General features: G+C 41.3%; 1 protein-coding gene across 5 annotated transcripts in view; it reads right to left on the reverse strand.

Moving 5' to 3' along the window:
* Positions 1 to 21,977, reverse strand: part of RNF38 (ring finger protein 38) — a 120,114-nt gene that overhangs the window by 31,542 nt on the left and 66,595 nt on the right. The window contains exons 1-2 of one of the 5 annotated variants that reach the window (XM_042449397.1): positions 3,568 to 3,872; positions 521 to 588 (exon numbers count right to left, since the gene is read on the reverse strand). In XM_042449397.1, the coding sequence (XP_042305331.1) occupies positions 521 to 532 (12 nt within the window). In that variant the 5' untranslated portion in view covers positions 533 to 588; positions 3,568 to 3,872. The other 4 variants (XM_042449395.1, XM_042449394.1, XM_042449398.1 and 1 more) reach the window with 4 other exon arrangements.

Here is a 21,977-nt window from a genome sequence, read left to right on the forward strand (position 1 = left end):
AGAGTGGCTGGAAATTTCATGCACCTAACACTAAGAAGCACCTGCTCCTTCTTGTGTTATAGTATAGAAGCAGTACATGTATTTTCCTACCCAGGAGGGCTTTCTGAGTAGAAAAAGTGCAATGTATGACAGTACTGAGAACTGGTAGGAGAAAGAAACGATAGGTCACAAATGCTGGAAAATATAAGGAATGGTTCATAGAGATGGTATTGGGTAATGTAGATGTGGAGATTATAGAACTACACAGTTCATACTGCCACTATTCAGCTGGCAAACCTAACACACACATAAAGTATTGTGGCTTTTTCCCCCCTTACAAAATGAAGGACACCAGACCCCAGCCTGTATGAAATGCTACCTAGCCTAGAGGACTAACTTTTGGAAAATGAACTAAATTTTATACCAGTATGCAGTGTGTCTTCAGGAAAACTGGTAAGTATGCAATTAAAGAAATTGTATAGCTTTTCCATAATCCATGTAGACACTGTCATACAATTCCTTACACTCCTGTCACACCGACCTTTCTTTTCATTCTTCACTGAATACTTTTTCCTCTCCCTTCCAATGTTTTCTCTCTGTCCACTCCACCTATTTCAGAAGAACAACACATAAATGTTTTTGCACCTGAACTAGAACTGCTACTAAAAAGGTAGAAGTTCAAATTAGCAAATGTTAAATGTTGTATTACAATCTTCACAAAGACGGTTCGCTGAATTTAGGTTCTTTACATACTTATCCACAAAGCGCTTGAGAATAACCGCCAAGTTTCTGATGGAGAAAAATGAGGAGATATCACAGTAAATAGACAAAAATGAGAAAATTCACTGAGATATCATACATATTTCTACAAAGGACATCCTGCAATGTTGACAAGATTCGACACAGGATCTTAAAAGAAAATCCTTTGCCTCCACCTTTGTAAGCAGCGATGAAGAAAACAATTCTTGTGTAATTCAATAATATAGTTCATGTTTAAAAACTCTGGTTGGGCACTGGACTCTTGAGGTCAGAATTCAATTCTCTGCTTGGTCATGAAAACCCACAGGGTGATCTTGGTTGAGTCACACACTCTCAACCCCCCAAAAAACTATGGCCTGTTACAGACTGCCAAAATGAAGCTGCTTGGGGTCTCTTTGGAGGTATGCTGTTTAAATGATGCATGCATCCTAAGAATCGGGAAGCTGCACCAAAGCTGCACTCCAGTGCTTAGGAATGGAGTGTGGCTTTGGCATGACCTCCGGACTCTTAAAACCCATGCATCATTTAAACAGCATACCTCCAAAGAGACCCCAAGCAGCTTTATTTTGGCAGTCTGTAACAGGCCAATGATAGGTTTGCCTTAGGGTTACCATAAGACATAAACAATTTGAAGGCACATAACATAGACCAAGTGGCTACTCTCAGTACCCTTTACTTGCTTCTTTTTATGTAATTTTGAAGAGGGTTTTTTTTTTGGGGAGGGGGGCAATTTAGGATTTTCAATGATAAACAAGGATGGTGTAGTTACCTTTCCAGCACCCATGCCTTTAGCTTTTAACAGCATGTGCCTGCCTCTTCAGTGCCTCATTTTGTATACACCAAAGGGATATAAAACATGACAAACCAGACAAAGAAATGGGGCAGACTTGTGGCAATCTACTTCCCCTGCAAATGTATGAACAAATGCTATTAAATTCCTTTGAGTCGACCCCGACTCATGGCAACCCTATGGATGAGACGCTCTCCAAGACTCCCTGTCCTCCACTGCTCTCCTTAGGTCCTGTAGATTCAGGCCTATGACCTTCCTAATTGAGTCCATCTGACACATGGCCTTCCTCTCTTTCTACTACATTTTGCTAATGATTCATGCCTTCTCATGATGTGGCCAAAGTATGAGCAAGTTTAGTCATCTGTGCCTCCAAGGAGATTTCAGTCTTGATCAATTCTAGGACCCATCGGTTTGTCTTTTTGGCCACCTATGGTATCCTCATGAACAGTACACGAACGATAAAGGGGCTGTGTAAACTCATTGGGTGACCTTGGCCAAGTCACACTCTCTCAACCTCTGGGGAAGGCAATGGCAAACTCACTCTGTAGAAACTTGCCACGAAAACCCCGTGATGGGTTGGTCTTAGGGTTGCATCCGAAATGACTTGAAGGCACACAACAAGAAGGTTGCGTGGGAGACACAGAGAAAAGTGGTCCCTAAAGAGCGCTGTGGCTGTTTTGAAGGAAGAGGGAGGCCAGGTGGCGGGCGTCAGCACATGCACAACACACCCCACCCTTAAGGCCAATTCCTCTCCACGATCCCTCTTCCCTGATACAGAACTGGGGGCTTCTCTCACTTCAGCTGTGGCCTTCTGTGTTCAATTTCCATACCTAGACCTAGAAGATGGAAGGCCTTCCCTCCATCTTAACTGCCACCCCTTTGGCCCTGGAGGGAGAGGAGCAGAGAGGCAGGACTCAGTCCCCTGACCCTTTGGTGTCATGTCTTTTTTTAAGACTGTAAGCCTGAAGGGCTTCTTAGCCCCTGCTCAAAATGGAGGACCTTTTGGGATTCCTCCTGGACAGAGAAGGCTCAAATGGAGGACATGCCTTGGAAAAGGAGGACCTCTGGTCCCCCTGGGTGAAAAAGTCATTGTTGTGTACATTACTGTCATCTCTAATGAGTCTAATCTCTAACCTGGTCAACTTGAATGTGTGCTTCTTAGCCCTGCTCAAAATAGAGGACCTTTTGGGATTCCTCCTGGACAGAGAAGGCTCAAATGGAGAGCATGTCCCGGAAAAGAAAGACCTCTGGTCACCCTGGGTACAAAATGCCATTATTATCCTCTCTAATGAGTCTACCCTGTCACCTGGTCTCCCTGGATGTATGCTTCTTGGCCCTGCTCAAAATGGAGGACCTTTTAGGTTTCCTTCTTGGGCCAGAGTCCTCAAATGGAAAAGGAGGGGCCTGTGGTGCAAAATGTCATTATTATGTGCACTCCTGTCTTCTCTAACTTGGTCATCCTGAAAGTGAGCTTCTTAGCCCTGCTCAAAATGGAGGACCCTTTTGGGATTCCTCTTGGGCCAGAGTCATGAAATGTAGGACATGCCCTGGGGAATGAGGAGGACGACTGCTCACCCTGAAAGTGAGCTTCTTAGCCCTGCTCAAAATGGAGGACCCTTTGGGATTCCTCCTGAACCAGAAGGCTGAAATGGAGGAGGGCCTTTGTGGCTGGAGAGAGGGGCATAAATACCCATTAACCAATTCCTAGGGAGACTCCCCTCCTTCCCTCCCAATGGGACGCTTGGGGGAAGCCCTCTTTGCTCGCAGAGGCGGTACCTGGGGGGAGCTGAGGAGGGACTCCCCCGGCTCGAGGGCCAGGCCCGGGGCTTCCACGCCGCCGCCGCCGCCTGCCCCTCCAACCACGGCTTCCGGGACAACAATCAGCGCGACTCCATCCGCCCATAGCACGCAGGGAAGGGGGAAAAAACGCCCGACCGCGCGGGATCAACGAGCGCCCGGCCGCACCGCCGTTCTGAGACCCTCTTCCCAACGTCTCTCCATGATTCCCCTTGGCCCCGCCCCTTTCCTCCGCCACCTACCATTCATCCAGCAGGGAAACAGTGACGTCACCTCTATTGACTTCCCAGACTGCCAATGGGTAGCGGCCGAGGCCGCCCGAAGCCCCGCCTCCTTCCCCCTTTCTCTCCTTAGGCACCCGCACTCTTTTTCCTTCACTCCCCCGCCCCCTCCCGCAGCACCCTTCCTTTGTTTTAGCGCTGTTACGCGGAGACCACCGGAGGGGAGGCTTGCTTTACGTCAACGCGGTGACGTAGGCAGGTCACGACGCGCAGGCGCAGAAAAATGATGTTTTGTTTTCTTTTTTTCAAAACAAAGCTCCTTCCTTCCTTGCTTCCTTTCTTTCCCTCGCCCCGCCCCGCCCCTTTTGTGGCGCATGCGCAGAAGCTCCGAGGCGACCGTTGCGTTTAAAGGGGCCGCAGCCCAGTGTGAGGGGGAAAAAAAGCTGCCTCACAATGTATTTAAAAAGCAAGAAATGTACATTTCACACACAGAAAAGAGACCTGGCATATTGTCATCATTTATTTACTGTCAAAAATAAAATATATGATTTGTCGTTGTGTGTCATTTTTTTTTGTATCACTTTATGGGGGTTTCTTGGCAATTTCCCTCAGAAAGTGGTGTGCCACTGCCATCCTCTGAGGCTGAGAGAGTGTGACTTGCTTAAAGCCACCCAACAGGTTTTTATATCCCATCAGGGATTTGAATACAGGCTCCAAAGTTGTGTGACCTACCATGGTTTCGTGGTTTGAGTTTTCAACTAGGAGGCCAGGATTCGAATCTGGCTCGGCCATGGAAAGCCCCATGTCACACTCTCTCAGCCTCAGAAGGCGGCAATGGCAAACCCTCCCGGAAGAAGCCTGCCAAGAAAACCCCATGATAGGTTCGCCTTAGGGTCGCCATAAGTCAAAAAATGATGCACAACATCATATAATATGTTCTATTACTATTAAAAAAGCAAGAAATGTACATTATACACACAGGAAAGAGACCTGACAGGGCGCCTTTGAGGCTAAAATATATTATCTCCCTTTATTTACAGTCATACTGTAAATAAAAGATGATACTATATTTTAGCCTCGCCAGGTCTCTTTTCTATGTGTAAAATGTACATTTCTTGCTTTTTTACAAATATGTTGTATTAAAACATGAAGGCACACAACAACAACAACAACACTGGACTGGTAGAATGGCAGGATTGCAACCTTGCATTAAAACACAACAACAATAAGTCATCGCTGAATGCTGAAACCACTATACCACACTGGCTAGAAAAAACAAACAAGGGTGTGGTGCCATGGTTTCAGAGTTGGACTAAGGTTGCATCTACACTGTAGAACTCTGCATAACCAGATGTCCTTACTGCAAGGAGGACAAGGCACCACAAAATGTAGGATGTTGTAGGAAACTACAAAATAAAAGTTAAAAACACTGACACAAATATAAATTCATGCTTCTTAGTCATGCTCAAAACAGAAGACAAGAAGCTGAAATGGAGAATGTGTCTTGGAAAAGGAGGTCTGGCCACCCTGGTCAAACTGCATTATTTCCAAAGGGTAGATGCACCATAGGAATCTGAAGAGCAGGGTTCGAATCCCTGCTCAGCCATGGAAACCCACTGGGTGACCTTGGGTGCATCACACTCTCTCAGCCTCAGGGGAAGGCAATGGCAAACCTCCTCTGAAAAAACCTTGTCAAGAAAACCCCATGACAGGATCCCCCGAGGGTTGTCATAAGTTTGACAGGAAGGCACACAACAAGAACAACAAGGCTTACAGGACCTCCACCACAGACTGTCAAAATTTCAGTTCATCCCTCTCAGAGCCACAATATCCTTACTTCCATTTGTGCAAATTTGATGGAGGAAGATTGCCATGGGAGCTGTTTTGATTGAAATCACCTTTACAACAAATCTTAAGTGGCTACCTAAAATAAAAGGACAATGAAACCCAGAATTCTGGGAGGAAATCCAATCCTGTTTATCTGTTATATAGTACTTTGATACCACTTTTACTATTTTAGCTCCATCTTTTTTTAATACTTTTGACTGAGTTTTCGCAACAAAAACATAAACAAAAACCATAAACTGAGGCAACACCAACCAACAAAACACAGCCCCATTGCTCCCCCTAATGATTAAATACATGACTTCCCAAACTTCCATACATAATACATAATACATACATATATATCTTTTGTGTAGTTAACTAGTATTCAATACATGTACTCCTTCCCATGTGTTTTACAAGGACAAATAGCTATTTCATCCTTTGAAACTCAAAAACTATTTCTACTGTCTTCCCTCCTCTCTTTTTAAGAAATTGAATAGATGGAACCCAGTCCAAATCCAAAATGACTGATATGGGGAAGATAGCATTGGTTGTAAGCCTATTAATTGCAAATATCTCAGTTGGCATTTTATACTGTTAATTAAGTCTGTCTGGAAAACTTAGCAATGCAAGAGCTAGAAGTATTTTTACATTGCTCCCTTTGCTGATGTTCTTCTGTGTTCTTATCAATTAATATAGGTATTTCGTGGGGAAAAGGAAAAGGAGTTATGTTTTTAGACTGATGTTATTCTGTAGACTAAAATATAACCACATGTCTAGATAACATTGCTTATTTGAAGAATACACCTGTAAATGTCATACACTTTAATGGTCAGTAGTATGGCATAGTGGTTTGAGTCTTGGATTATGACTCTAGAGACTAGGGTTCGAATTCATGCTCAGCCATGGAAACCCACTGAGTGACCTTGGGTGCATCACACTCTCTCAGCCTCAGGTGAAGGCAATGGCAAACCTCCTCTGAACAAATCTTGCCAAGAAAACCAAGTTGGAAATGACTTGAAGGCCAACAACAATGCATTCCCACCAACAAACTAAGGAGTATCCTGTCATTTAGGGAGAAACAACAATTTAGGGGACCTAGCCTAGATTTGTAGTCACAGATGTGGAGTTTGATAGGAAATAGGGCAAATATCCCAAGATAAGCTATTTCTCAGCTGTAACACAGTCAGCTTATGAATTATTTAAAGTCCCAGTCCTACAAGTAGCGATGGTGGTGCAAAAGCACAAATCCAGTGATTAATAGGAAAGAGACTCATGTTATTTGAGAATATTTCCTTACTGTCCTTCATTATCACAATTTCAAGGCTGTATACAATATTCAATTAAAACTAACAACTTAAAATAAATGCTACAATTCCATATGAAATCCAACAAGTCTCAGGAAGTCAGGTATTAAAGTACTTGGCCAAATGTAGAGCCAGTGTTATGTAGTGGTTTAAGTGTTGGACTGTGACTCTGGAGTTCGAATCCCCGCTCAGCCATGGAAACCCATTGGCTGACCTTGGGCAAGTCACAAACTCTCAGCCTTAGGGGAAAGTGATGACAAAGCTCCTCTGAACAATGTTTTTTTCAAGAAAACCCCATGTATAGTTCAGACTGTAGCCAAAGCGTACAAAGGTGACACTTCAGGAGTATAACCCCCTTCAGTACAGGCAAATGGCTTAGTTCCCAGACATAGGAAACACAGGGCCCACTCTACGAGGAGTCAAGCTTACTGGTCTCGATCCAGCCCACCACTGCTTCTAAGCACTGACTGAGGATTTAGGCAAATCCACCTGACACAGAAGCCACAGTGAAACATAGATGGGTGACATACATATGACACCATACCCTAATTCTCTTATGTGACTTAAGTCGAAGGCTTTCATGGCCGGCATCCATAGTTTTTGTGGGTGTTTTGGGCTATGTGGCCATGTTCTGGCAGAGTTTCTTTCTCTGCTAGAACATGGCCACATAGACCAAAAAACCCACAAAAAACTATCTCTTATGTGACAATTCCTGATTTCATATAGAACACACCTGGGAACAAAATGGGACTATGCAGCATTCCACATCACAAGGACCAGGGTGCAGTAACCCAACCCTGCAAACAAGAAAAGAACAACTGCAATACAGTATCTCCCACACACAACCCACTTGTTCAGGAGGATAGCACAGATGGTATCACCGATGCTCCTTGATGATATATGACTCCCCCCTATATGTACAGCATTACCGAGCACATTTAGCTGGCCTGGATTTGATGTATGGTTTTAATCCATATTCTGAAATGTTTTTATTGAAGTTTTATTTATGTATTGCAATTTTTATCCTGTATTTTGTATTTGATATTGCAATTTTTACTTGTATATCGCTATGATCAACACGGAATAGCGGTTTATAAATAAAACTTCTTCTTCTTCTTATTATTATTATTATCATCATCAAAAGCCATCAGAAATCAGTCTGTAAGTCTTAGAATCATAGAGTTGGAAGAGACCTCAAGGGCCATCCAGTCCAACTCCCTTCTGACATGCAGGAACTCACAATCAAAGCATCCCTGACAGATGGCCATCCAACCTCTGTTTAAAGAGGAACGCCATAGCAAATAAAGGAATTTAACCTTATGTGGTTTTCCCATACGTGCTGGGGGCGGCGGCGGGCGGAACGGATCCCCCGCATATAGGAAGGGGCCACTGTATTAGTCTACCACCAAATCTCACCTGGACGTCTGACCATAACAACGGGGTAGAACAATAATCAAGTAGCTCTTAGGTGCAAGATGACAATGCTACTACCATTCTGCAGCCAAAGTACAAACTGATTTAAGCTGATCCATACAAATGGGTCATACAGCAGATCAAGCCAGATATCTTGCTGGAAGCTAAGATGATAAAACTTAGGCTGTTATATTTTGGACACATCATGAGATGGCACGAATCATTGGAAAAAGCAGCAATGCTAGGAAAGGTGAAAGGAAACTGGAAGACAGGAAGGCTGCATGCTACATGGATAGACTCTAATAAATAAGTATGAGTTTACAAGAACTAAGCAGAGCAGTAGAGGATGGGGAGTCTTGGAGATGTCTCATCTGCAAGGTCGCCATGGCTCGAGATCAACTCCAACACAGTTGACAACAACAAACAAAACAGGATTGGAATGTCTATGTTGAGATAGCTTATCTTTATACTGGGATGGCATTAAGGTATGCTCAACAAAAGGTGAGAAACCAACCAGTTTATTATTTGAGGGAACCACAGTATTTTGCAATTATTCTAGCACAAATATCCCATCCTTACAACAAATACAGTATCCCCCTACATATTCCATGCTCACCAGCTTATTTTGAAAGTTTGCAAAGTTCAAGAGCAGAAGAGAAGGAAGCTTGTTTCCATTTGCTGTGCTCTGATAAATTTCACACGCTGAACTGCATTTTCAAAGCTCAACCTAATCAGCAGTTTTTATATGGCATATATGCAGTGCATATGCAAAAGAAGAGTAGTTGGGCTTTCCCTTTCAAACTGTATAAATAAATCTATATGGAAAACTGAGGCAGATTAAGAATAGTGAAGAATAACTCTAACAGACACTGGGGGAAGTTGCAAGGAGGTGGATGGAGGGCAAAGGAGTTACCTATTTTGACCTACATGACTGAAATCTCCTTCAGTGTGATTGTTTTTCTCTTTCGATTCTAACTGAATGAAATTCTATATAATTGGTAAATGCCAAACTGAGCCCTCAAATGTTGCAGCAATCAGAGCCTTTCAATACACTGCTGAACTTAATCCTCAATAACCTATGTTTTAGGAGCCTTCTCCATCCTGGCATCTCCCCAGATGTGTGCAGACTACAACTCCCATTATTATTAACCAGCACTGCTAAATGGGCATATTTGCTGGGAATGATGGGAATTGAAGACCAACATATCCAGACAGCACCATGTTGGGGCAGCAATATAAATATATTTCACACTAGTTCCCTGGGACATTAAAATAATATACTTCCATGAAAAAAACCAGCTTGTTGTTTGTACACAAGCAAGCCCAAGTTACACTGGTAATTATTATAAATTTGAAAAAACTGAGTATTTTATGTAACTGTTGAAACATGCCACAAAAAGCATATCTCATAATAGCAACCAGCAGTAGAGCAGAGAGCAAGCCAAAAATACCAGTGTAGCAGCCTGGCTTTTGCTGGTATCTGTAACAGAACATGGCATTATCTAATGCTGCTGCCAGTCACCATGGGAACCACAAGCATCTATATTAGTTCAGGTAGAAAGAAGTTGTAGTGAACAGCATGAACTGGGAAAGACCAGAAGCTGATCTGAGCACAGCAGACAGCAGACATAGCTGAATTGTGACAATGGTACGAAAAAGTCAGGGAAGATGACTCCTTGACCAAACATCATTGCAGTGAGTTTGAGTGCTGTTTTATTTTTCTCCTCGTGACTTTAACAAAGTGATTATCCATAATTATTTGGGGCATTTCCAGATGCTGGAGATTTTCCAGATGTGTGTGTGAACATGCTCACACATGCAAGCAAGTACAAACACATATGCACACAGAATTATATTTCCCCAACAAGCACATTCATTGGCAGGGAACTGCTACTTATCAGTGCCAAACTGCTAGCAATCCCCAGTTCTTCCTCTATCAAGAGCAAATTATGGGATTATATATATTATATTATATTGCATTTATACTATGAGAAGCATCTACTAATTACTGTTGGTCACATCAAGGGCATAAAACTTTTGTGCTTTCCACAGTTCCAGTAGTGCACTAATATAAACATTTAACAAAACATTTTAGAAAATATACATGCATTCAGAAGCTGTTTCTGACCCCTATGTTTACAGGAGGAGTGGAATAACTGCTGAATTTAGCTGACCTTAGTTAAATGGGATGCGAAAACTGGACAATGAACAAAGGCCTTAATAAAAAGTCCTACAATCACAGGTAATTTGAAAACAAAATCTTAGCTTGCTTGCTCCCTGTCAAATGTGTGGTAAAAGATTCAAGATGGCAAAGTATGGAAACTAAAAATATTGTCATCCGTCACCGTGCCCCTTTGCTGCTGCCCCTTCTCCATATCTGCTGAGCATATCTCCTGAGGGAAAGAAAGGTAAGCAATATGTTCTCCCAAGAGAACAGCCCCAGAGAAAACTACGTAGCTAGTCACAAAACACTGTCTAATGAAAGGGGAGCTCGCTTTCTGTTTTTTTGGGGAAAGGAACACTTTCAAGTTCAGTAAGACATCTGAGAGAGAGCCAAATAATAATTTGCTCCAAAGGAAGAAGCAGCTTGACAGACATGGAAAAATATAGAGAATTTGCCTGTATTCATCCGGCATTTGAAGAAAGCACTGCTGGAGGTTTTCTGATGTAAAGTTTTATGCCTGTGGTTGTCTGACTTTTTACCTTTAAAAAGGGCCCACCTTACAACACACAAACCTGTTCACCACAGAATTCCTTGATACAAGAGATTTTCTGGGGTATATTATAAACTGTATTTTCGAGGAAATTGTAATAGTTAAAGATTTTCCATACCATGGATCAAACATTGATCGGAACGGAGACTGCAGTCAAGAAATCCGAAGCAGATAAGGAATGGGAATGGAAGTTATGAAAAGAACTAGACAAAATCCCGAAGAGTAAAGATATACAGCTGAACACTAACTTCAGAATTGTCCTAGCCACTGTATTACTCATCACCATGTACGGACATGAGAGTTGGAGAGTGAAGAAAGACGATGGGAAGAAAATTAACTCATTTGAGATGTGATGCTGGAAAAGAGTGTTGAGGATACCATGGACACTAAGAACACAAACAAATGGGTTCGACTGCAGATCAAGCCAGAAATCTCTCTGGAAGCCAAGATGACTAATTTGAGGCTGTCATACTTTGGTCACATCATGAGAAGGCACGACTAACAGGAAAAGACAATGATGCTGGGGAAGGTAGCGGGCAGTAGAAAGAGAGGAAGACCACATGTCAGATGGATAGACAACCAGGGAGACCACAGGTCTGTGCCTACACATCCTGAGCAGAGAGATAGAGGATAGGGGGCTTCAAGAGATCTCATTCACAGGGTTGCCATGAGCTGAGGTCGACTCAAAGTCAGCTAACAACAAAGAATAAAAGCTCAAGTGACATAGGGATTTAGCCAGATCTTTCAGGCCTCAATGCTTCTCAACATGAATTGAGAGTATACCCAAGCTGAAACATATTTCATGTTCCCTCAAATATATTTGTGTTGTAGATATAACAATGGCTGTATATCCTCTTTCATGTGGGATACATCCCTACACACTCTGAATAGATTTCTTCCTTATAATCATTTTTTAAAAGTTGCTTCAGTGTCTTTATCAAAGCATTTCACGGCTATTCTCATTAGAGGGGAACATTCAAGAAGTTCACTGTAATTTAGAAATTTGCAGTTAAAACTCTACAAGTAACTATATCTATGGACTATGAGAGGCTGAATAGTTTTGCATACAACCTTTAAGCCTTGTATTATGCAACTGCAAAGCATGAAGCAAGAAATTTAGTTGTTCTAAAAGATACATTATTATTAATGTTAGATAGCAAAAACCAAACTTTTACAGAAGATAATATTATGCTGATTTTAACAGCAGCTGAATGTTCCTTTGAGGGGAACATTTGTTGTTGCTGCTGTGTGCCTTCAAGCCAGTGAAATAATTGAATACCAGTGTTTTCATTTACAGTGCCCAAGTAACTTTATGGCAATACTAGTTCAGCTATGCCCTGTACTGAAATGTCAGAAAACATGAGTGAAGATACGCATTGCAAGAAGTTATTGTTATTAGGAGAAAACAGCTAGTTTTCCAAGCCTTCTGTTATAGACGCTCAAGTATTCTACTCTCCCACTGCAAGATTTGACAGGATGGAGTACATTAAAACAGCTTCATAAGAAAAGAAAATCACACCTAAATCCATTTGTAAATTAATCTCCTTCATCACGGGCTGTAGTTTTAGGAATCATCATACATCAGAAGAATGCAAGAAATAATCCTGTCTGATTATTTGAAGCCTGATTGCAAGATTTCCTAAATCACATTACCTCCTCTTCAAAGTAATGTAAGTGAATCAAATCCATGCATTTTAAGACTTAAGTACTCTGAATATTTAGAATTCCCCCCCCCCCCACCTAACTCCCTCCCGCCAGTTATTTGGATCTATGCTTATCAATACTGACCAGCATGGTTGATAGTCAGGGATGATGGAAACTGTAGTCCAAACTTCCCTGCCCTGGTTGTGTGTGGCAGACTGACAATGCTACTGTTACTTCAGTTTCCAAATAGTGCTCTACCCTTGACAGCCAAGCCGAAAACAGATGGCCCTAAAGAGGCAGCATCATGCAGCCCATTTGTGTGCTGCAGCAACCACACATTGTGGTCCTGATTTGGCCTTTTCAAGAAAGCCGCTCCTTATTGCTCTGGGGAAAGGGCACCCCTTTTGCCGCCATCACAGCTCTTTTCCACACCTGTGTTGTGTGGTGTCTGGTCACTTCATCGCAGGAGCGTTCCCATGCTGACTACCATCTGGTTGGGAGGGCAGTGTGAGGATGGATTTGGGGTGGAGTCGGGTGTGTGCCCAGCTAAGATGGCTCCCTGCTCCTCTCCCTCCTAAGGAACAAAGGAAGGGGCTCATCTGAGGTCCTGTGAGCCAGGGGTCCCTCATCCCTGATATAGGTCTTTTTTACCAAATCAGTAGCATCCACATACATACAACACACTGTGTGCTCTATCAGTGACAAAGTTAGTAAGGTCATGTAACTGGAGTGGAAGCAAAGCAAAGATTATTCCTCTCAAGTATTTATCGCTATGTTTTACAGCACATTGTATTTTCTGCTTCACAAGAAACGCATTTCAGCCTGTTATGAGACAATCTTCCAGAACAGATGACCAAAGCTCATAGACCCTAATCGGTTCTCAATCTATAGTCTGTGGTGACCTCTTTTCATACCCACGATGTGCTATGTGTGAACAGGCTGTATGACGCACTTTCTCAAAGGACAATGCAAGGCCACTTTCACTAATGGGAAGAACAATGTTACCTTGCCTACCCTCTTAACCGAAAAAAAAAAAAAGATGAACTAATGCAGTATCAGCACTTTTCAACATGAAGCAAAAAAGGTGCAACTCAGAAGCATCACTGTTCTCAAGTACAAAGTCATTTTTATTAAGCATTTATACTGCACCTGATTATTCAAGGATGCTATACAACCATCTTTTTAAAAATCCTAACAGCAACCATACAGGAGAGCTCTTTCCCACCACTTTATAGCTGTGAAACTGAGACAGAGAAAGAAATATGTCCCAAGATCAAGCCCACTTGCATCTATTACTGATCTGAAATTGAAACCCAGGTGCAAATTAGACTACAGGAACCAAATCTATGTTGGATGATATTATACATTTCTGGAACCTGAGAGTGCTTTCCCCCTGACCTTCAGAAGAGCTGGAAAAGAACAAATATAGCTGCTGCATACTCTTAAAAATCTAGAGCTCAGGAGCAACTATTTCCTCCCTCTCCCAAAATGGCTAGGTGGCATAAGTGTCCAAAATCTTCTCCATAGCCTCCAAGTGACAAACCTTTCTGCTTCACTATGTGTTTTACAGATACTCCACAGAGATGCTGGAAAGCAACTCCCATCTCTCTTAGCTTAAAAAGCCAAATCTGAGAAGTAGAACAAACCTTCTCTTGGAGGAAAAACAAAAACAAAGGAAACATGCCCACATGATCCTTCCTTCTTCTTCTCAGACACAGTGAATAGCCTTAGAGGCAAAGAGTTTTCTTTTATGATGAACCTTTTAAATAGCCTGTGAAGGCTTTCTCCCCTTTCTGCAAAACACAGGAAGCCCATGAAAATGATTCCTACAGTTCGAGTAGTGTGCAATGAGGATAAAAGCCCATTTAATATATGCCGCCGACCTATGTGGGTGGCTATTTGCAATTTGTGCATGAAAGAGAAGTTCCACATCACATGTACTTTAAGCCAACCACTTCCCACATGGTTTGGGTGCATTTTCCCCATAACTGGGGTGTTGTGCTGGTACAGTTAAAACCCACACAAGCCATATGGAAAGTTGCTTATCACATGGAGTTGTATCCAAGAGGTTACATTGTAACCACCTACTCATGTGATTTCTGTGTTTCAAATGCACCAAATCGAAGTTTAGGGAGAAAAGGGGAACAAAATCTACTGGTGACACATAAGGGAAAAGATAGCCTATTAGGCCTGAAATCCATCCACTGCAACCTCAGGATTTAGAATACTTCTAATGTTGTTTTCATTATTTATTTAAATGTTGTTTACTGTGAGAATGAGCAAGGAGTTGCACATGACGCTGAAGCCCTATTGTCAAACAGCTGTTACGAGCTAGACGTTTGCTTATTCAGAATGAAAGTAGCAATTTCCAGGAAGGTCGGTTAAGTTCTCAATACTAGTCCTGAACTGTTTCAGTTTAGCCCACAAAACAGCAGTATATACCATTGCTCATAGTCATTTGCCAGTTGAAAATCAAGTGAAAGCTTTGAAACACCTTTAACATGTGCACAGCCTGGGAGAAGAATTGCCATGCATACAAATTAAGTGTTTTTATTTATATCACCAGCATAAATATCTTCATCTGTTTGCATCTCTTTAAACATACAATTTTTTATTTAAAAAAAACCCACACCTTCCTTTGTGAATAGCTTCAGGCTTGAATCACAGGGAAGACTTAGTAAAGAAACTGACTGGATTTCTCCCCCTCAATACTCCTTCATGTTTTACAAGTCAGAGGTACCTCAACTGTACCACTGTACTCTGGGAGAAGACGGAAATAAATTCTTTATGCCTGAATGATCCATCACAGATCATGTAATCATCTGCAAGCATGCACCAATAGTCCTTTCTTAGGAAAAACAACATCCATAGTTTTATAAACAAAAACATGTTCTGAACTGCAACTTCATCATAAGGTAAATACTGTACGTAGTTTTGCTATAGAAATTCATTTAAACTGGGTTTACCATTACAGCAGACAGACGTTTAAATAAATGAGTTGCCTTCAGGTATTAATTTCCATTACCTTGTCACTGTCATCAGTACAGATGTGGTCTTGATGGATCAACTGGCACTGGAAGGAAGCACCAATGCCACCTGCAAGGAAAGTGAGGAGAAAATTAGTATGTTTGAAAACACAAACAACTATAACCAAGCCTAACCAACATGTTTCCTACCTTTAATTATAATTCTAGGACAGGTGGCTAGACATTTCTTCACAAAGTGCCAAAACACCTTCTCCAATTTAACAATTTGCACTTGTTCCCGGACTTAATATTAGCACTTCCAGCAAGATACACAAATACAAGTCACGAGAAACGGTAGTAACTCTGATCAGTACTTTCTGCATTTAATTTTCTTCTGACCTCACTGCTTGCAGTCCTATCTCCAAGCATGTGTACTGTGTGCGTATATACCTGAAATTCTAGATAAACAATTCATACATGTGATGAAGGGAGTTGTAGGCCACAAGAGCACATGTCATAAGACATGTGTTAGCCTTTAAGATACCACACAGGACTCTTGATTGTTTTTCCTGCAAAAGACTATCAGAATTACTTCTTGGGGAAACCACAGTGCAAAGAAAATGGTGCAAAATTGCGGAAACGTCTGCTTCCAAACATTGCTTAGCTATGAAGGTTCACTGGATACTCATAAGCATGTGCCTGTCTCTCTGTGTGTTCAAAACACACCCTCGTATGGGGCTGACAAACCAGCATCTTAGAGGAGAGAGTAAAAATGTCAATAAATAATGAATAGAGAGGAAGACAAGAGACACTTCTTGTGAGCATCTCCAAACTGCTTTGAATGTTTTAACATTAGTAGATATTTCATTTCCCGCTGTCAATCTCAATGTACTTATTTAGCACAGAAAGAGCCAAAAAGTGCAGCAATTCTGCTATTTTTCTTTCTGAAGCTTTCTGATAAAGTCAATTCTTGTATTTCCTATTTGTCACTTTCTAAGGAGTTTTTGCAGTAAAGTTCACTCTCCCCACACTCCACTTCCTACCCCTCTCTTTCTGTGCTACGTGTGTTTTATGTGTAACGAAAAATGTTAACATTTTCCTTAAAGAAAACTACTACATTCTTAATCTATACTATATAAAATAATGTAAAAATCTAGCATCCGTTTTAACAGAGATACATTAAAGCTAATTACCGTAAATCCAAATCACACTACAGAAATAATCCAGTCTGAGAATGCTTTAACTTCCCTGGCTCAGTGTTAGGGAATCCTGGGAATTGTAGTTTATTGTCACACCAGAGCTCTCTGACAGAGAAGGGTAAATGTCTCACTAAACTACAGCTCCTAGAATTCCCTAGCATTGATCCAGGGCAGTTAAAACAGTCTCAAACTGGACTATTTTTGCTGTGTGTTTTGGACCATTGTTAGTAAAACAGGATAGCTGAACTGATTTTAATGTGTTTTCTTGTGTGTGTGTTAAACTTTTATTTTTAAAAATATAATGTATACTTTCTGAAATGGAACGGTCCAAGATCACTTTTACACAAAATCAGCCCCAAACAAATAGTACTAGGATCTATACCAGTGATGGCGAATGTATGGCACGCGTGCCAGAGGTGGCACTCAGAGCTCTCTCTGTGGGCACATCTGCTGTCGTCTCAACACAGAGTTTGCTAGAGTTTGTTACTGGAAAGCCAGAGGGACACGGCACTTTGCAGTAAATAAGTGGGGTTAGGGTTGCAGTTTGGGCACTCGGCCTCTAAAAGGTTCACCATCACTGCTCTATACTAAAAAGTAAAGCATGCCATGTGATAGAATAATAGTTGATTTTGGGTGTGTGTTCTTCTTTATTTTTTAATTAGTTTCAATCAGACGTTTTAAAGAGGGAAAACAGTGTTGAACTCAAAGAGAGAGACCTTCAATTCATTCCTCCATCCATACATTAAAATGCCACTGTAGTCCCTCAACCTAAAGTATAGCCTGTGAAAGGTTCCACTGCAATCCCTGCCAGTCCCATTATGCCACAGGAATTCTCTTGGATTAGACTTTCATCCCTTTCCCTTTCCCTCGTTCTCCTCCCTCACAACCTCCCTTCCTTTTCCTCCCTGCTCAGCATGAAGTATGGAAAACACAGTGTTCTGGTATGAAGCCACTACTCTGCATTCAGTAAAAACATGTCAAGCCCTACCCAATACTTGGCCTCTGGATGCTGTTTGTCCATGGACTACAGCCAGTTCACATCACTTGCAGCCTGAGTCACCACACTAGCATACTCACTGGTTTCAACACAGCTACTGGGAAGCACTTCTTGTCATGGCTGCACAAAATATAAACAATGAGCTGCTTCAGGCAAGCCCAAGAACTTGCAAACATTGGGGGGGGGGGGGTCCTTGTTTCATTTCCATTACCTTACTTTCATGCAATACCACAAGCCTTTTTTACAGCCGTTTCACAGTAAAAAGAAAAAGAAAGAAAGAAAAGATAGTGTAAAGCACAACACAGAGAACTACAATTTAAGAAACAGCAGTCCAAAGCCTCATTGCGAATGGCGTGCAAAATTTCCACATCTTCACCATTTTGCAAAAGGTGGGGTTCCATGTTTTAGATATATAAATGTTTAGGGGTTTCAAAACATAATATTTTACATTTTCACATGCAATCTACACATTAAATGCTTATTTTCTTGTTTCCACATTAAATGCTTATTTTCCAGCTTGATTCTGAGTTTGTTGTTATGTGCCTACAAGCAGTTTCCAACTTATGGCGACCCAATGGCGAACTTATCATGGGGTTTACTGGGCAAATTTTCTTTGGAGGAGGTTTACCATTGTCTTCCCCTGAGGTGGAGAGAGTTTGACTTGCCCAAAGTCACCCAGTGGGTTTACATGGCCAAGCTGGGATACAAACCCTGGTCTTCAGAGCCATAGTTCACGAATCAACCCACCCTGGCTTGTAGAATTATTATAAAACAGATTTTCAGTGGTATATATGCAATTGCAATCAGGCCTTAGACCAGTTAACTTTTTAGGGCATCCCCTTACCAAATTGTGAATTTCTAAACTAATAATCTTGAACAATCTCAATTTTACCTTAATCCTCCAGATTTTATTGACTAGCAGCTCTTAACAGCCAGATAGCCAACAGTGAAGGGAGACAGGAGCTGCAATCTAGCAACTCCTGGAGGGCAACATATTGCCCACTCTGACTCCGAAGGATGTTGCTGAAAAAGTTGCTTTGCTTTTTTAATGGCAAGTAGCCAACAAAAAAAAAAAGGAAAGAAAAGCTGAATTTGTCCATGCAGTTGATAGTTATCATGGTAACTACAAACCTCTTTGTATTTATGTAAGTACTTATGTAACAAAAAATCTTATTTAAAACTTATCTCAGCCTAAATACATAAAGTTAATTCTGATTCTGATCTCTGGATTAACATTTACTGCACAATAATATTGGACAAGCAATACTGGGCAAGCATCCCACTCCCTCCAAATCATTGCAGTTCCTAGAAATATGGCTAAGACATCAAATGGATTAATGTATTCAGAACGGATTAAAATTGAGAATTAAGCTTATTTTCATCTGCACTTTCCCTTTTGAAAGAGTGTTAACTGCTTTTTGCCCTTTTTTATACATGCTGTTAAGCAGGTGGCTAAACTGTAGCACAGATCTCTCATGAGCACAGGCAGTGTGCATTTGTAATGTTCATTTGCAAGAGAAGGCCTCTGGATATTGTATTCCTGCAGTTCTCCAACTCAGTAGAGAAAAAGCCAAATTATTCCAAGATAACTTAAAGAACGTCTAGTGGTTCACAAACTTTTTAGCCCTCTAGCTGTTTTATCTATTGACTCCAAGAGGCCCCAGCCAACATGTGCCATCATCAAGGACTTGGGGAGTTGAAGGCCAAAATATCTGGAGGGCCAAACATTGAGAAGCAATGGCCTAGTTCACTCTAGCAAAGTATTTTCTGATATTCTGGACATTACCTGTGGCCAGTGACTCCCTTGACAAGACAGCAGATCATCAATGGTAATGATGGTTTTGGCAAAAGAAGATTTATCTTTATTAAATATCCTCACAATATCTCTTGAGGACAGATATGGTGAAATTATTGATTTCCAGTTAAAATTATGGGTTGGCCTAAGCCACTGTCATACTATCTTAAATTAGCATGGTTGAAGCTAAAGCATAGCCCTCTGCCTCAAGGTGGGTTGGCTTTGCCTCATTGCTAGGAAGGTCTTAAGTAATGCCTTGCTGTAAGGGTGAAAAAAAGAATTTAGAGTCAAGCAGGGGGTGATACTTTTAAAAGATATGTAGCCCTAGGTCTGTCTACTGGGGGACCAAACATAAACAGGAATAAAAAAGACTTACACTGGATTTAAAAAACAGAATTCTAACTGTAAATAATAAATGAATCCCCCATTCCAAACTACACCATTCAAAACTCTATTTGCAAGAAGCCTGAGTGCTTTAAAAGATGGAAAGAGAATGATTTGCTCTGTGTTGACATTGCAGGTTTTACCAGTTCATGCATCGAGGAAAGTGAGCTTTGGTCCATGAAAGTTTATGCCACTATAAACCTGTTAAGTCTCTTAGGTACCACAAGACTCTCTGTTGTTTTTGTATCAGTTAACTTCCATTCAGAAGTCAGATTTTCTTTCACCATCTGTTCAAATGTGTTGTAAAGAAGTGACAACTATGTATCAAGGTGAGTGCAGGCAGGAACAGTTACCTAAAATTTCCAGAATCCAAGCAACTACTCTTGGATTTTCTGTTTGCAAAGCATTCTATGTGAAAGCATGGTATCTGCCATTTAAGTGTGTAGCTATGACAACATATCTGGAAAAACAGCCTTAAGCAACCAACATACACTAGCTCTGATTTAAACTCTTTCCAACTTGGGATGGACCATCTGCCAAATGAAAGTCCAAAATACTTAGCTGGTGGGAGCATTAAGTTTTAGAGCAGGGGTGAGGAATGGGTGGCTCTTCAGATGTTGGACTGCAACTTCCAAGAATCCTCTAGCACAGTGATGGCGAACCTATGGCACGCGTGCCAGAGGTGGTACTCAGAGCCTTCTCTGTGGGCATATGTGCCATCGCCCCAGCACTGTTTGCTAGAGTTTGTTACTAGAAAGCCAGAGGGACATGGCACTTTGAAATTAATAAGTGGGTTTTGGTTTGCAGTTTGGGCACTCGGCCTCTAAAAGGTTCACCATCACTACTCTAGCATAACCAAGATTAAGGAATCTGGAAGGTGAAAGCCCTCCAACCCTATTTTAAGAAAGGAAACTGATTGCAAAGGGAAATATTCCCTTACTTCATTCCCCTCTGCTACTTTTCCAGTTCAAACTTCAGAGACAATTGAAGAATTTCCAAAATAAAGCCCTATATAATTAAAATAGCAGTACACTTAATTCTGCTTACTTGTTCCACAACACATTTTTATCCAAAACCTTTTCACAGACTTGGATATTTAAAAAGTACAGCATGCTAATAGCCAAAACTGATAAATTTCTTTGACTATATTTTGTCCCATGTTCTTTTTATTTTTCTGAGATATAATGGAGCAGACTTATGTGTCTGCATGCACACGTAAGCCTGCTCCATTATATGTGGTATGCTGAAAATAACATATGAAAAGCAGGTTTAGACTCAGAAGAGGGAGGAGTGAAGATAGAAGGAAGGAACATCCACAATCTAAGGTATGCAGATAACACCATACTACTAGCAGAAAACGTCAGAGATTTGGAATAATTACTAAAAAAGTCAAAGATGAAAGTGAAAAGGCTTAATGCTGAAAATAAAGATAACAAAAATAATGATCACAAAGGATCAGCATAAATTCAACACAGACAATCCTAAGGACTGGAGTGTGGCTTTGGCGCAGCTTCTGGACTCTTAAGATGCGTGTATTATTTAAACAGCATATCTCCAAAGAGACCCAAAGCAGCTTTATTTTGGCCTGTCTGTTCGGGCTCCAAGATTATCAAATTGAAGCTGTCATATTTTGGCCACATCATGAGAAGGCATAAGTTACTAGAAAAGACAATGGTGCAAGGAAAGGTAGAGGGTGGTAGAAAGTGAGAAAGGCACAGGCCTGAACCTGTAGGACCTGAGCAGAGAGGCTGAGAATAGGGAGTCTTGGAGAAGTCTCATCCACAGCGTTGCTATGAGTCAGGGTCAGTTCAGTTGAAGGGTAGTTAACAACAACGACAACATTTGTGGCTTAGTGCCCAGTGAAGCTGATCCTGTGTGTTGTCAATGAAGATATGGTGCACAGGTACAGTATAGCCGCCTCCTAGGGAGAAATGCTTATCTTAGAAAAGCACTAACAAAGTTTTATGTTATTTCCTTGGACGATAACTGTGGCACCACTAGCTGGGAAATTCAGAGCTGATGACCAAAACAATATCTTTTCCTACTTCTAGTCTTAGCATTAGCGGAGAAGGGTGGGGAATGAAAGGGGTGCAAAATGAAAGGCATATGATGTTAAGTGATTACTGTCTGAGAAATCAACCTATCCCTTGAGAAAACACACACACACACTATTTTATCTCTTAGC

This window comes from Sceloporus undulatus, chromosome 2 (genome assembly GCF_019175285.1).
Source record: "Sceloporus undulatus isolate JIND9_A2432 ecotype Alabama chromosome 2, SceUnd_v1.1, whole genome shotgun sequence".
NCBI lineage: Eukaryota > Metazoa > Chordata > Lepidosauria > Squamata > Phrynosomatidae > Sceloporus > Sceloporus undulatus.